The sequence below is a fragment of the Microtus ochrogaster genome, chromosome 7 (assembly GCF_000317375.1).
Source record: "Microtus ochrogaster isolate Prairie Vole_2 chromosome 7, MicOch1.0, whole genome shotgun sequence".
In the NCBI taxonomy this organism is placed as follows: domain Eukaryota; kingdom Metazoa; phylum Chordata; class Mammalia; order Rodentia; family Cricetidae; genus Microtus; species Microtus ochrogaster.
Window position 1 is genome coordinate 18448828 of NC_022014.1, and position 14334 is coordinate 18463161.

Below are 14334 nucleotides of genomic sequence, written 5' to 3' on the forward strand. Positions count from 1 at the left end.
GTTAAATTAAAAGATTTTTGTTGCTTTTAAATGTATAATACTTGATGTATCATCTGCTTAGAAGAGGGTTATAGCCACATAGATTAGCATAGTCTGTAACCTGACCCTTGACCTCCTCAACCTTCCCTTGAATTATTCAGCGGCCATTTTTTTAAGACATGGTCTTTCTGCATAGCTCAGACTGTCCTGTAATTTACTATGTATACCAGACTGGTCTCAGACTCAACAGAGATCCACCTGCCTCTGCCTCCTGAGTGCTGAGATTAAAAGTGTGTGTCACAAGACCCGGCTTCAGCAGCCTTTTCATTTATATTATTTCCAACACTCTATTTCATCTTCTCTCTTGTTGCCTAATTTAAAGTTTTTAATGGGACCTTTGCTATGGTAACACCCTTTGTGAGTCTAACATCCGGGTGAGAGGGTAAAAGGAGTGCTGTGAAACTCTAGGTGCAGTTCTAACGCCATATACTGAGCCATTTCCTCAGCACGTACAGTGAAGAACTCTCCTGTTCTTTGTTCTTTCAGAAGCCAGATACACCCCAGACCTCGGGCACGTTCATGCCAGTGGCTAATGAACTAAAACGTAAAGACAAATATATGAACGTCCTCTTTTCCTGTCATGTCCGGAAGGTAAGATGTTCTTAAAAGTCTGTCTTGACTGAGAGGAAACACACATGGGCTGCAGTGAAAACTTGTATTCCCATGTAGCTGGGTGCAGCCCAGTGAGCTCTGCCCACCTGTGCTGAAGATATGTTGAAAAGACGGACATGACCATCTTAGAGTTAGGCTAGTGAGGCCTTCCTAAGGGAAAGGTGTAGTCTTGCATAACTACTTTTTATTTTTTATTTTTGAGACATCTTATATAGCCAAGGCTGGCCTCAGAATCACTATGTAGGCAAGGGTAGGCTTGAACTCCTTCCTAATCTCCCTGCCTCTGCCTCTCCGGTGCTGTCTTCAGATGTGTGCCACCATGCCCAGCTTGATCAGCATTTCTTTTTTAAACAAGTTGTGTGCTTCATTGAGGTATGGGATTTGTACTTTACTATATGTGTGTCCTTCACAGCAAATACCTGTAAGCAGAGACTGTTCTTTTACGTCCTGGCTGCCCGTACCCAAATAACCACACAGAAGCTGTATTAATTATAATAATTAACACTATTTGGCTGATGATGGCTCAAGCATATTTCTAGCTAGCTCTTACATCTTAAATTAACCCATTTCTATTAATCTATGTATCGCCACAAGGCTGTGGCTTACTGGTAAGGTTTTGGCATATTTCTCCTTTGGCAGCTACATGGCATCTCTTTGACTTTGCCTTCTCTCTATATATATATATATATATATATATATATATATATATATATATGTTCAGATTTCCAACCTGGGCTTATTTTGCCCTGCTATAGGCCAAAGCAGCTTCTATATTAGACAATACTAATAAAATATATTCACAGCATACATAGGGGATCCCATATCAACTACCAGTCTGCTCTTTATTATTTACTGCCTTTTACAAAAGTGTCATTGCTACTTTAAAAACTAGATTTGGAGGGGATGGAGAGATGGCTCAGCAGTTTAGACATTTGCTGCTCTTCCAGAGAACCTGAGTTTGGTTCTCAGCACCTATGTCAGGCAGCTCACCATCACCTGTAATTCCAACTTCCAGGGCATCTGATGCCACTGGCCTTCATGGGCTCCTGCACTCAAAGACACATACCATACATGGTCACACGTGCAGACACATAATTTTATAATTTTAAAATAGAAGAAATTAGAGTAATTATAAAGAAGTTTGTAAAGTAATCCCAATACAGTTCCATATATTAATGAAGCCATGCATTAGCATAACAAAAGATACTATTGTAAATAATGACACCATACAAAGAAGAAATTTAAAAAGTTAGCAAGAATCTCAGAACAAACACTTTGTTTCAAATCTTAAGAAAAATATTTAGTTCCAGTATATGATTTAGATCAGAGAAATGAAATATGGTTTTCCAGCTCTAAGTCTGGCACTTTGAAATATTGTTAGTAAGGAGTGTTTTCAGGGATTTAGGGGAACACTGTTGCCTGGAGTATAAGATAGTTTTGAGTGGGCAATTGGACAGAGCTATCAAAATGTTAAATGTTCACACCTGATTACTCCAAAACTCGACAACTCAGATTTACCTTTCAAGTATATTTCTACAGATATGAGTTCTACTAGTGGCTAACAAAAGTTGGTTTAGTAAATTGTGACCATACACAGTAAGGCTACAGTGTGGCCGTTTTAAATAAACAGACATGTGGGAAGAGAAGAGACAAGAAGTATTAAACGACAGTGTTTAAGATAGTGAATATCAGTAAGGAAGAAGCAAAGATCCCTGAAATACAAGAAGAGGTGAGATGAGCTGGGATGTAGCAGTGGCAGAGGGCTAGCTCAGTGTGTGCAAGGCTACATTCCATCCCCCACACCACAGAAGAAATGGGGCAAAGTAAAGAGAGTGGCCACATTAGAAGCCAGTGTCCCAGGGCGGTCCATGGATGGGAATTAGAAAGGACTGAGACAGACCTCCAGAGGACAGAGTAGAAGAAAAGAGAAGGCTGCATGAAAAGAATTCCTGGGATCTTTGGAGGATCTGGTTCAGACATCAGGTATACTGCTCAGACATGTACAGAAGGAAACCACTATAGGTTGGGCAAGGACTACCACCCCCAAAAGGGAGGAGGTCACAGTGCTAGTGCTCAGTTAGGTCACAAAGAGCCTGAACTCTGCATCCAGACTGGAGACCTCAGGAGCACCAGAGAGAGCACTAACAAGGACCTGCAGCAGTACGGAAAACCATTAGCCCTCCTTGTCCTCTTGAACAAACCTGAAAAGCACTTCTGGAAAGGGTCAAAGGTCTCTAAATGGCCTAATACCACATGAGGAAAAGTTCAAAAGCTTTTATAGAATATCCAGCATTCAGAGGTAAAGTCAGAGTGCATGACATCCATCAACAAGCTTACAAACAAGACCTTGAATTCAGTCATTCAAAAAGGCACAGACCAGATCATTAAGGCAATTATTGACATTTTACTTTATATATTCCAAAAGCTAGAGGAAAAATTGTACATGTTTAATAAATACCTTTAAGACTTTTAAATGACTTATAATTGAACTTACAAACATAAAAAATATGAAAGAAAAATGCAGTCAATAGAATTAACAGTATATTAGACCCTGAAGAAGAAAGATTAGTGGGTTTGAAATGGCTCAGCTAGGAAAGGTGTTTGCTGCCCAGTCCTGGTGTGAAAGGAGGTAAAGGACTCCACAGAGATGTCCTCCAATGCCCACATGTGCACCTTGGCACAGGCACACACAAGAAAAATAGACTGACAATTTCTTTAAAAGAAAACTCAGTGAATTTGAGGAGATAGCAATAAAACTACCCAAAACTAAACACACATAAAACAGCAAGATGTAATTTAAATAAAGCATTTAAAAAAAAAAAGGTCATATGGCTCTATCTTCATGTGGCACCCATGTAAATAGACTTGAAGACCCTGGTACTGTCTTTAAAGAGAGAGGGAAGAAAGGAGGGAGGGTGGATATAGAAAGAGGAAGGGAGGGGGGTCTGAAGTATTGAAGAAAGAACAGTTAACCTAGAATTGAATGCCCAGTAAATATATTATCAAGAACTACAGTGACAAAGACTTTTCCAGGAACATCTGAAGGAAGAGTTAGAAGACATGTTCAAGCAGGAAAGAGAAAAGAAAATATATAAGGTTTTGTGCTCGACATAGACTAGAATAGTATCAGTAGACAATCATGGAGCTGAAGAGATGGCTCAGTAGTTAAGAGCACCAGCTTCTCTTCCAGAGGTCCTGAGTTCAATTCCCAGCACCCACATGGCAGTTCATAACTGTCTATAAATGTAGTTCCTTGCAAGCCAATGGCCTCTTCTGGCGTGTAGACATACATGCAGAAAAATATCATGTACATAAATATATAAATAAATCTATTTAGAAAGAAAGAAAAGGAAGGAAGGAAGGAAGGAAGGAAGGAAGGAAGGAAGGAAGGAAGGAAGAAAGGAAGGAAGGAAGGAAGGAAGGAAGGAAGGAAATAAGATCACACATTGTAACTGTGTTGTATAAATCCTGGCAAAACCAAAAGAGTAACAAAGCTAGTTGTTGCTAAGGAGTCAAGAACGATACAGGGGGCTGGAGAGATGGCTCTGTAGTTAAAGATCACTGCTGCTCTTCTTCCAGGACCAGAGTTCATTCCCAGCACCCACATGGTGGTGGCTTACAACTGCCTGTAAGTCCAGTTCCAGGGTAACCAGAGCCCTCTTCTGACCTCCATGGACACCAGACATATATTGGATGCACATACATGCATGCAGGCAAAACACACATATGCATAAAATAAATCTTAGAGAGGTGAGAATGTGGGGCTTAGTGGTAGGAAAAATGGAGAATTATGGGACTGGAAGCAAAGGATAAACAGGACAAATAAATAAGCTGAAAGATGGTCAATTTAGACCTAACCCTATTGACCATTATATTAAATGTCAACGGTCTGGCTACCACAATTGAAAGGAAATGCTGTGCCCTCTTGCCCCACGGAAGCTTTCACCATCTGGGAAGCTCTCCAAACCTCCAAGGTTCATGGAGGTTCCATAACATAGGCAGAATTGTTTAAATCACGGTTGGCTGGTAATTAGTGTAGTCCCTAGCCTTAGCCTTTCTCTTCTCTCCGATGTGGTTGGGGAGGAGAGCTGCTGAATGGATGTTCAGCCTTCTAATCATGCCTTGGCCTCCATGATTCCTATTCAAGGGCTTTGTGAACTCTGTATTGGGAGCCAGGAACAACAATACAAGTTGAACATTCAGAACCTGAAATGTTTTGAAGTCTGAACATCTTGAGTTCTGGCATGACATTCAGAATGTTTCAGGTTTTGCAGTGTCGAGGTCAGCGTTTGAACATTCTATGAACAAGAAGACATCAGACTTAGAAAGTTTGCAGTATCATCAGCTGGTCTCTACACTCCAGGCTCTAGTTCTGAACTCTGAAATTCAGGAACTCTGTTTTATTAAATACACCTAAGGTTAATGACACAATCAGAAGAAGACTTGCTATCCAGATGTACACACTCACACAAAAAGTTTCAGTCATATTTCCTGTTTGTGGATACAACACGGGAACGTACCTGTACGTTATACCCACTCCCGTTTCTGATGCATGGCACCTGGCAGTCAGAATAGTTAGAGTCAGGTGGTTCTGAGAATTTGGCCATCTGTAGAAAAGCTTGGTATGATGCCCCTCATTCCAGGGAGGACAGTTTAATGCCTGACATTTTCACCCTGGTACTGATGAATAAAAACTGAAGAATTCTTACTGATGGCCCTGTATTTCTAAGTTTAATATAAAATACCCTTCTTCATGCTTGCTCAGATAATGTCCTCTGTAGAATCTTTCAGTTCCAAAGGTACACCAAGGCGAACTTGATACACTTCCAAAAGGCCCTCCTCTTCATGCTTGGGTTATTTTGAAGCAGCTGCTTTCCATTAACAGCAGTTATTATAACGTGTTCTTTAAGGTGAGAGCCAACTGTGTAGAGCTCCTCTCGCCACTCTGCTTGCTCTGCTCTGCCTCGGGAGCAGCTTATCTCTGACCCCCTGTGGAAACAACTGAGCCTGTGAGCAGCTGCCTTAAAGTGCTTCTGGAAAGCAGAAGGCTAGGGGTTTTTTCCTAGGGTGAGGATTTTAACTTTGGGTCCAAGAAATAAGGTGAAGTCTTATCTAATTCTGAGTCTGCAATCCAGCTTTGCTGTTCCTTTGAGAAGATAAATATGAAATAAGAATAGTTCCCATTCTGTAGTGGTGTTAAGCAGGAATTCACATATGTATGTTGAATGTTTTCCTTTCTGTATTGATAGAGCCATGTTAAGCAATCTACAGCGTTTTTTGCTGTTAGATATGATGTCTTTCTCACTTACCTGATCCAAGTTTTAAGATGATTTGAGTTGCTGAAACAGAAGGTAAATATTTGTTAGTCTCTGTAGAAACTGCGTTTTGTTCATATAAAATATTTCTGAACAGCTTCAGTACAATCTCTGCTTTGAGGGTTTCCTTTCCTTCTTTTTAGATTAACTCATGTAGCATCAGAAGAACATGTGGCCTTTTTGTCTCAACAAGATCAAATGCTCTTGTCAGATCGGGTAACAGGGTTTTAAAATTATATTCTTTTGTACCTCATTCGTTTGTTCCTCCATATGATTCCATAAAGATGAGGGTATTATTTCTACCTTTTATTCAGGTTCTTTGCTAGATGTTCTCTGTTCTGCATAGTACAAGGTTGATGAAAATGATGGTGAATGTTCTCCAAACTGGCTTCCATAGAACCAGTGTTTGTTGAGTATTAATAGGTATTTGTTTTAAAAAGGATTACATAGATTAAATGTACTGTGGCAATGCTGGGCTAAGCATACTGTTTAAATGCAAAAGCCTCAGAACCTCTAATAACTTTCTAGGCTGTGGATATCCTAGTGGGAGCTGTCGTTTGCAGTGCTTATCCAGCCAGCCAGACCATGAAACCCTTTCTTTCACAAACTTCTGCATAAAGCCAGTGCTGTGCAGAACAGCTAAGTGGATCTCCACACTCAGTGCTTCAGATCTTCTCGGAAGTGCCAGTTGTCTGTCCTGGCAAAAACAGATGCTATGCAAAGTTATCCTCCAAGAACACAAACTATACGCTTATCACGTAGATTCTATTTTAATCATAGGCACAACTTTCTGTCATGTTGAAGACTGAAAAATATGCTTTTATTATATAATAAATGTTTAGAGAATTGACTAATGGCTAAAACCAAGGCAGAGGGGATAAGGTAAATTTCCATGTCAAGCTTGAATTTTACTTTGCTACTTTTTCTATCTGTAGTGCCCTGCCCTGCCCTGCCCTGCCCTGCCCTGCCCTGCCCTGCCCTGCCCTGCCCTGCCCTGCCCTGCCCTAGTGCAGATATCTGAATATCCTACCAAAGCAGTGTTTTCAGTTAAACCCTCACTTCTTTGTTGATATCTTAAGTAAGAATTGGGGGTGTGTGCAAAGAATGTAGAGAATCTGTGTGAATGCCATGATGACACGGTGTATCACAATGGTGTATCACAATATGCCTTCCGTCGGGGTAGAGGCTTCCTGTGCTTGTTTTGTTTTGTCTACTTGCCTTTCTCAGCCAGTGAAAAGCTTGACATTGTAGAGGTTTAGAAAAATGTTGGAGCTGAAGAGATAGCGCAGAGGTTAAGAGCATAAACTGATGTTGAAAAGGATCCAGGCTCAGTTCCTAACACCCATATCATTCAGCTCACAGCTGCCTGTACCTCCAATTCCAGACCAACACTCTCTGACCTTCAAGGGCACTTGCATCCACTTGGTGCAGTAAACTCACGCAGACACACACGCATACATTAAATAAATGAATAAATAAATAAACCTGTTTTTAAATGTTAATCCAGGTATCTAGATTAAAATATTATTTGAACTATCCTAACAAATAACTAGCCACAATTTGTACAATCTGCCATGGTTAATTTTATCTCTTGGGGAAACAAAGTATCTGTAAATTAGGGCAGTCTCTGACCCTCTGTCTAGTAAAGTAGCGCTCAGCAGAAACGTGTATATATTTTCATAATATCATTTTTGTCTTCTTCGAATTTTTATTTTCATTTATTGCTCTCATCCCCAAATACTAATCTTAGGTTCTTATGATAGCCCAGGGCTTCAGGCATAAACAGTATCAATTAAATTATTTGTTAATTACTGATAAAATAATCCCTTATCAGACAGTTGATTCCCAGAACCTTTTCTCCCTGTCTGTGGGTAGCTGTATTCACTTCCTTGAAGGGGTCTGCAGTTCGTATTTCTAGTCCCCAAATTCTACATTTGCTGTGTTTTCCCTTTGCCAAACTCTACACACCTGGAAATTACTGTTCCTTTGAAATAGAGCCATCCGTGGTGACCTTCTAGTGAGATTTCATCCCCGTGCTCAGCCACCTCTGAACCTAGGTATTTCCAAACACGACGTTTTTATGAGCTACTATGGCTTATTGGTTTGTTTTCTTACAGGTGAATCGATTTAGTAAGGTAGAAGACAGAGCAATTTTTGTCACTGACCGTCACCTGTATAAAATGGACCCCACTAAGCAGTACAAAGTGATGAAGACTATCCCTCTGTATAATGTAAGTATGCATCAAATAAAGGACTCCTGTTTCGCAGACAGAGGCTGATGGGCTAACCATGCAACCTCTGTGGCTTTGGTGGTCCCATGTCTCCTGGAATCTTACACCAATTTTGTGTTGTACCAAAGCACAGTTTTCTATAAAAGGATTCCAAGTTTCTGATAAAGTAACTAAAAAAAATTTTAAGGCTAAGAGCAATGGTTCTGCGCTAAGCATGATGGCACAAGCCTTTAATCCCAACACTCTGGAGGCAGAAGCAGATGAATCTCTGTGAGTTCAAGGCCAATCAGGTCTACAAAGTGAGTTCCAGTACAGCCAAAGCTGTTGGAACCCTGCCTCAAAAACCACACACACATACACACAGAGAAGTTGTTCTGGGTTCAGAGTTTCCGATAGAGTAACTAAAGCATTTTTTAACAGCGGTTCTCTGTGACATCTATTCCTACTGTAACATATTGTTCAAATGTGCTTGTCCTTATACATGATGCATTGTGTCCATGTGGGTACACGTGGAAGTCAGGTGTCATTCCACAGGAACCATCGAGAGTTTCACTGACCTAGAGCTCACCAACTAGGCTAGGCTGGCAGACCAGTGAGCCCCCTGGGATCTTCCTGTCTCCACTTCCCCGGTGCTGGGATTATAAATGCTCACCACTGTGTCCAGCTTCTTTATGTGAGCTCTGGAGCTTGAACTCAGGTCTATATGCTTGTGTGGCAGGCACTGTACTGACTGAGCTAGCTCCCAGCTCTACTTTTATAAAAATCAAGTAGAAAAATCAGTAGGAAATTACTACTTTTACTTATTCTCTCTCTCTCTCTTTTTAACTACTAAGCCCTCTCCCCAGCCCCAACTACTACTATTTTAAATATGAGATTTGTGTAGCTCCTAAAAGTCAGTTTTTTACCAATGTATTTCACAACATTAATTTATTGGTTGTATAATTTCTGATCTGAGTCCACTCTGTAGCTCACCATTATACCTGGGCTTTCAAATCTATAATCACTTTGTTCTGAAACGTGAAATTTGTTGATTATCTTCCTGAATCTCAATATGAAATTTCATTTTGTTGTTGTTGTTTTTGACACAGGGTCTTGCTTGTCTTGTGAGTTGATATGAACCTTCAGAGTGTACACCACCACATCTGGCTCAGATTTTTTTTTTCCTGTTTAACAGTGTTAGTTTTACATGTGTCTGCACTGATTCTGTAGAAAGCTTTTAATAAACTACTGGGTCTTCTCTGTGGGGCGATTTTTCTGTCCACTAGTTCTTAAATAGGGACTCTGCATTTATGCAGTGCTAGGGTCTGTGAGGAGTATTACTAAAGATTATTTTAAGTCCCTTTGGTCCCTGGAAAAAGAAATAGGAAGCATATTGTTTCATGGCTTCAATTTGTGACTTCTGAGCTCCTTTGGTAAGGGACAAAAGGGACCAAGCTTTCCTGGCTGTGCTGAATGACTCCTGCATTTATGAATAGCCTGTGTCATTGGGGTTGGGATTTGACTTACTGTGGTGCCCTTCCCTCTCGCCCCCACCCTACCACACACGTACACCTCATTTCTTTTCAATAGAAAGGCCAATGGATTGAAGCTAAGAAAAGACTTTAGATGGTATATAACCTTCTTAGCCAAGACCTGCAATCTTATATATCAGCCACAATTTAAGCCTAACAGCTTGCAGACTTAGAGTAGGAGGGAGAGGAGGGCAGACGAGGGAGAAAATTATACTTTGTCAAAGTCTAAGGAAGTATGAAGCCAAACAAAAATAAATCATGGTATGGGATTTATTTCTTTGCCTTTGTTCCTGTTAAAGGGAACCCATCAAGGTCATGATATAAATTCAAAAAGATAGCTAAACAACTCTTTAAACTGAAATGTCTTTTTTATTTTTAGAGTTTTTTTATGTATGTATATAAGTGTGTATCTTTGTATGAATGTGTGCATATGCATACCTGGTGTCCACAGAGTCCAGAGAGGGAGTTGTGTGCCACCCGATGTGTGTGTTCAGATCTTTAAGAGCAGTATGTGCTCTTAACCACTGAGCTGTCGCTCTAGCCCCCATCTTCCTTTTTGCATTGACTATAAATAAAAACTGTAAAACAAGTTTACATTTATAGTCATTTCCCATAAACATTGTCAATGGAACTAACAACATCATATCATAAAGCTGATGACATTTAACTACTACTCTAGGAAGGTAGAGCTCTGAGGGACGGATCCCCAGTGTTGCGGATGTTCTCAGGGGTCCACCCATGTCACTTTGTATCCCCGTGCCATTGTTGCGCACGCCATCCTAATTTCCAGCAGCCTTCATCTTTCTCAGGCCTCTGCCTCAGCTGGAGCCCCTGCTTCCTCACATAGATGGAGATGCAGTGAGCAATGGGTGTGGGGGTGTCCTACCCCAGCTCCATTTCTCATTACCAGGATCATCTTCCAGCGCTTCCCTGCAGAGCCAACTGCAGTTGCCCACAGGAGTGGCTGCCTCTCTTCTGACCTAGGTCCCTCTTCCTTGCCATTGTCTGTGGCCTCCCAGATCAACCTTGCTTGCTCATCAGTCTTTGCTTCTGAGAGGAACTAACTTCAGAACGATGGAGTGGCTGCCTCCTCCAAAGCTGGGTACAAAGGGGGACCTCCAAATGTAGCATAAAGTTTTGTTTTATTTTTGGTCTTGAAGTAAATATGACAAAATGTTAAGCCTGAGTATATTTTATTGTCTTTAGGTTGTTCACGTTCTAGCTCTCTTAGATATGGGGCCTTTAAGTGCTTCAGTTTTAAAATATTTTTAAATGCCTTTGGGGCTATATATGTTCATATTTAAGAATGGTTTGAGCTGAATTTTGCTTTTTATGTGATACTAGCCTTGTTTTAATTTCTGTTGTGAGGTCTTCTTAAAGCCATATGTCGTTTAGTGGTGTTGTTTCCCAGATGGTGATTGATGGTGTTTGAGTATGTGTGTGTTCCGTGGGGAGGAGATTTCATCTCCCCAGTACTCGTTAGTGTCACACCTACCGTAAATTCAGTGCTCCACGTGTCCTTTTCTGGCTTCTGTACCATGGTCTATCAGTCTACTGGTTATCCTTGCACCAATTACTATTCTTACTACAGTTGGGCACAGTTTTATGAATTCTAAGAGTGCAGTAATTTCCCAGGTCCCTTCCTTTAACGTTCATACCATCTGGCTGGGGCTGTGTCTCAATAGTAAAGTCCTTGACATGCGTGTGAGAGGCCTAGATTGATCCACGGCACTGCAAGCCAATACAGACTTCACCCCATTCCAACCTAACTCTTGTTCACCACAGCACAGGAAGAGAGAGGAGTTGAAGCTGGTGACACAGGGAAGCCTGTCAGGAGGGGCACAGACACTCACATGCAGTCTCGGGCACGACCTGTTGATTCTCCTCTACTCAATGGGAACCACTGACTGTTCTGTCCCTCCAGTTGGACCTTCACTTGGCAATAAGCATTTAAGGCTCCCTGTGTCTTTCTGTGGCCGGTGGCTCCTATTTTTTCACTATTGTCTTAGGTAGGGTTTTCTATTGCTATGAAGAGACACCATGACCATGGCAACTCTTATGAAGAAAGCTTTTAATTGGAGTGACTCGCTTACAGTTCCAGAGGTTCAGTCCATTATCGTCATGACGGGGAGCGTGGCAGCGTGCAGACAGACATAGTGCTGGAGCTGAGACTGCTACATCTTGCAGGCAACAGGAAGTCAACTGGGCAGTATCCTGAGTATAGGAAGCCTCAGAGTCCATCCCCACAGGGACATGCGTCCCCCAACAAGGCCACACCCACTCCAGCAAAGCCACATCTCCTAATAGTTCCACTCCCTTTGGGGGCCATTTTCTTTCTAACCACCACACGCATATTCTATTATTTGGAGATCCCACAATGTGTTTTTGCATTTACTATCTTGACACAGTTGAATAAATACCTAGGAGTGCACTTATTCAGTCACAGATAAGACTCAGCTTAGCTTTGTAAGAACTGCCAGTTTTCTTCCAACATGGCTGTGCCGTTTTGTATTCTAAGCAGAATCAGGGTGCCTATTTCTTCACATTCTCACTGTGTGATATTTCACCATTCTAATATGTGTATAGCTATATAATATATTTTTATTACCCTAAAATATATAATTCAGTATTCACTAAGTCTCTATCTTTAACCACAAGAACCACCTCCCTACTCTCTGTTGGTTTGTATTAAGGTGGTAAAGACTTTTTTTTATCTATAAACCTAAGCAAATTTATTTAAAGATGCATTTGGCACCTTTCCCCCCCCTCTGACTAGCAAGCACTGTACACCGATTTGTCATTTAACAGTGGTTCTGGTCAATCATCCCAGGAAAGATAACAACAGGACATCACGGCAGAGCCTCGAGAATATTTTCAGCAAACACTGTCCCCGCAATGACATAGTCACATAATAGTAAAAGTGATCTGAGAGAGAAGCATTTAAGTTGCAGGTGACTCCTTTAGTAGCTAAGTGGCTTTGTATGCACAAACACTGCAGGCATGGGTTAGAGGTTCAGCCAGCTGCAATCTGTGTTGCTATCAAATCAGCGTCTTCCCTCGCGGGCACGTTCCTGTGCCATATTTGCATACTGTGCTTTCAAATTAGAGCGCTAGCTCCAATGCATTTGTCCAAAAAGGTTCAGATTTTTGCAAGGGACAGTGCAGTCAGGAGTTGAGGATTTTGTGAATCTGAGAGGCTTGTGGTTGCTGCTATTTGATAGGAGAACAAAGGAAAGATATTACATTACCTGCATAGTTAGCGATGCTGAGTCCAATGCTTTGATCACCACCTCTGCCTCTGAGAATTATCCTGGGAAATCAAGGTTAAGTTGATGGAAAAGATTGCTCTCCGTGGCTATGGCATGTTGTTTAAGTAAATAAATAAATGCTTCTGTCATTCAGGTTCGTGTAGACACTGGTGCACCCAGACCAGCGCTCGGGAAGGAGGCTGCCGAGATTAAGCATAATTTACATAAGCATTAAATCTGCTTGCTGCTTTTGAATAAGCTGAAACACTTGGCCTGAGTGCCACGGAAATTCTTTCGCCCTCCTTTTGTTGGTGAATGTTAGTTTTGCCTGGTGAATTAGTCTGAAAATGTTTGACTCTGCCCATTAATGTTGTTTTGATATAGACCCTTTTATCAGTATAGGCTTGAGGGTTAAGGAAGAAGCCAATTAATTACGCTCATCCCTCCTTTGGTTCTGTGTGAAATACAAAACAAACAGGGAAGAGGAAAGAGACAATTATCTGAACTGATGTGCAGGTTCCGTAGAGCTCAATGGGCTGTAATTACGCCGGGCTCCGTGCTTTATTACTCTGTTTGACGTGGCTTGCTAGAAAGATTTCCTTCTGTTTGGGAGATTGATTGTCCTTTTAACGTGTACAGGAGGTGAGCCCTGTTGAAATCCATCCACCAGCCTGCTCTGCTCCCCACCACCATTTCTAAAGCACCCTCTCCTCCTGGCAGTGTCCCAAGGGAAGGCGTTTCCATAGTAACCCCAACAGAGGCAATCAGCTGTTGTCTGGCACTGCCTGAGCTGGCGTATGCTAGCTTTCTCCCTTCTGGATCCCCCTCAAGCCTTTAAAACACTATATTTATTAGTCCTCTTTAATGGAAGTTTATAATCCCTTAATGTCACACTCTGAATAGCACTCGGGTTTATTTATTTATTTAGGTAATAAATCTACCTTCCTAATTAATTCTCTGCAAGCCCTGAGAGCTCCATTATTTTGAACATCTTGTGCAAATATTTATATTTCTGCCTGTTCTAACAAAGAAACTGCTTAGCAAAATTAGATAATTCGGAAATTTCTGTCTATATTGAAAATAAATTTGGAAAAATATAGGTGCTAAGGTTTCAAATGAATTTTTCAGGATTTTTTTTTCTTATTATCACGCTAGTGACAAAGCGGTCTTTCTGCTATTGTAGTTTCAGCACTCAGTGATTCTATTGCTGAATTCAGGCCATAGGCATTTAAAAATCTTCCTTGAAATGTAGTATCTGAGACATGTTCTCTCTCAGTTTTTATTGATGGGGACAGGAAAAGAGAGAGAGAGAGAGAGAGAGAGAGAGAGAGAGAGAGAGAGAGAGAGAGAGAGAGAGAGAGGCGCATATGCAGAGCTT

General features: G+C 41.2%; 1 protein-coding gene across 1 annotated transcript in view; it reads left to right on the plus strand.

Annotated features, from left to right (window-relative positions):
* Myo1d (myosin ID) overlaps nt 1–14334 on the plus strand; it is a 298766-nt gene that overhangs the window by 185906 nt on the left and 98526 nt on the right. The window contains exons 19-20 of the mRNA XM_005349401.2: nt 526–630; nt 8084–8197. Of these exons, the coding sequence (XP_005349458.1) occupies nt 526–630; nt 8084–8197 (219 nt within the window). The remainder of the gene's footprint in view (nt 1–525; nt 631–8083; nt 8198–14334) is intronic.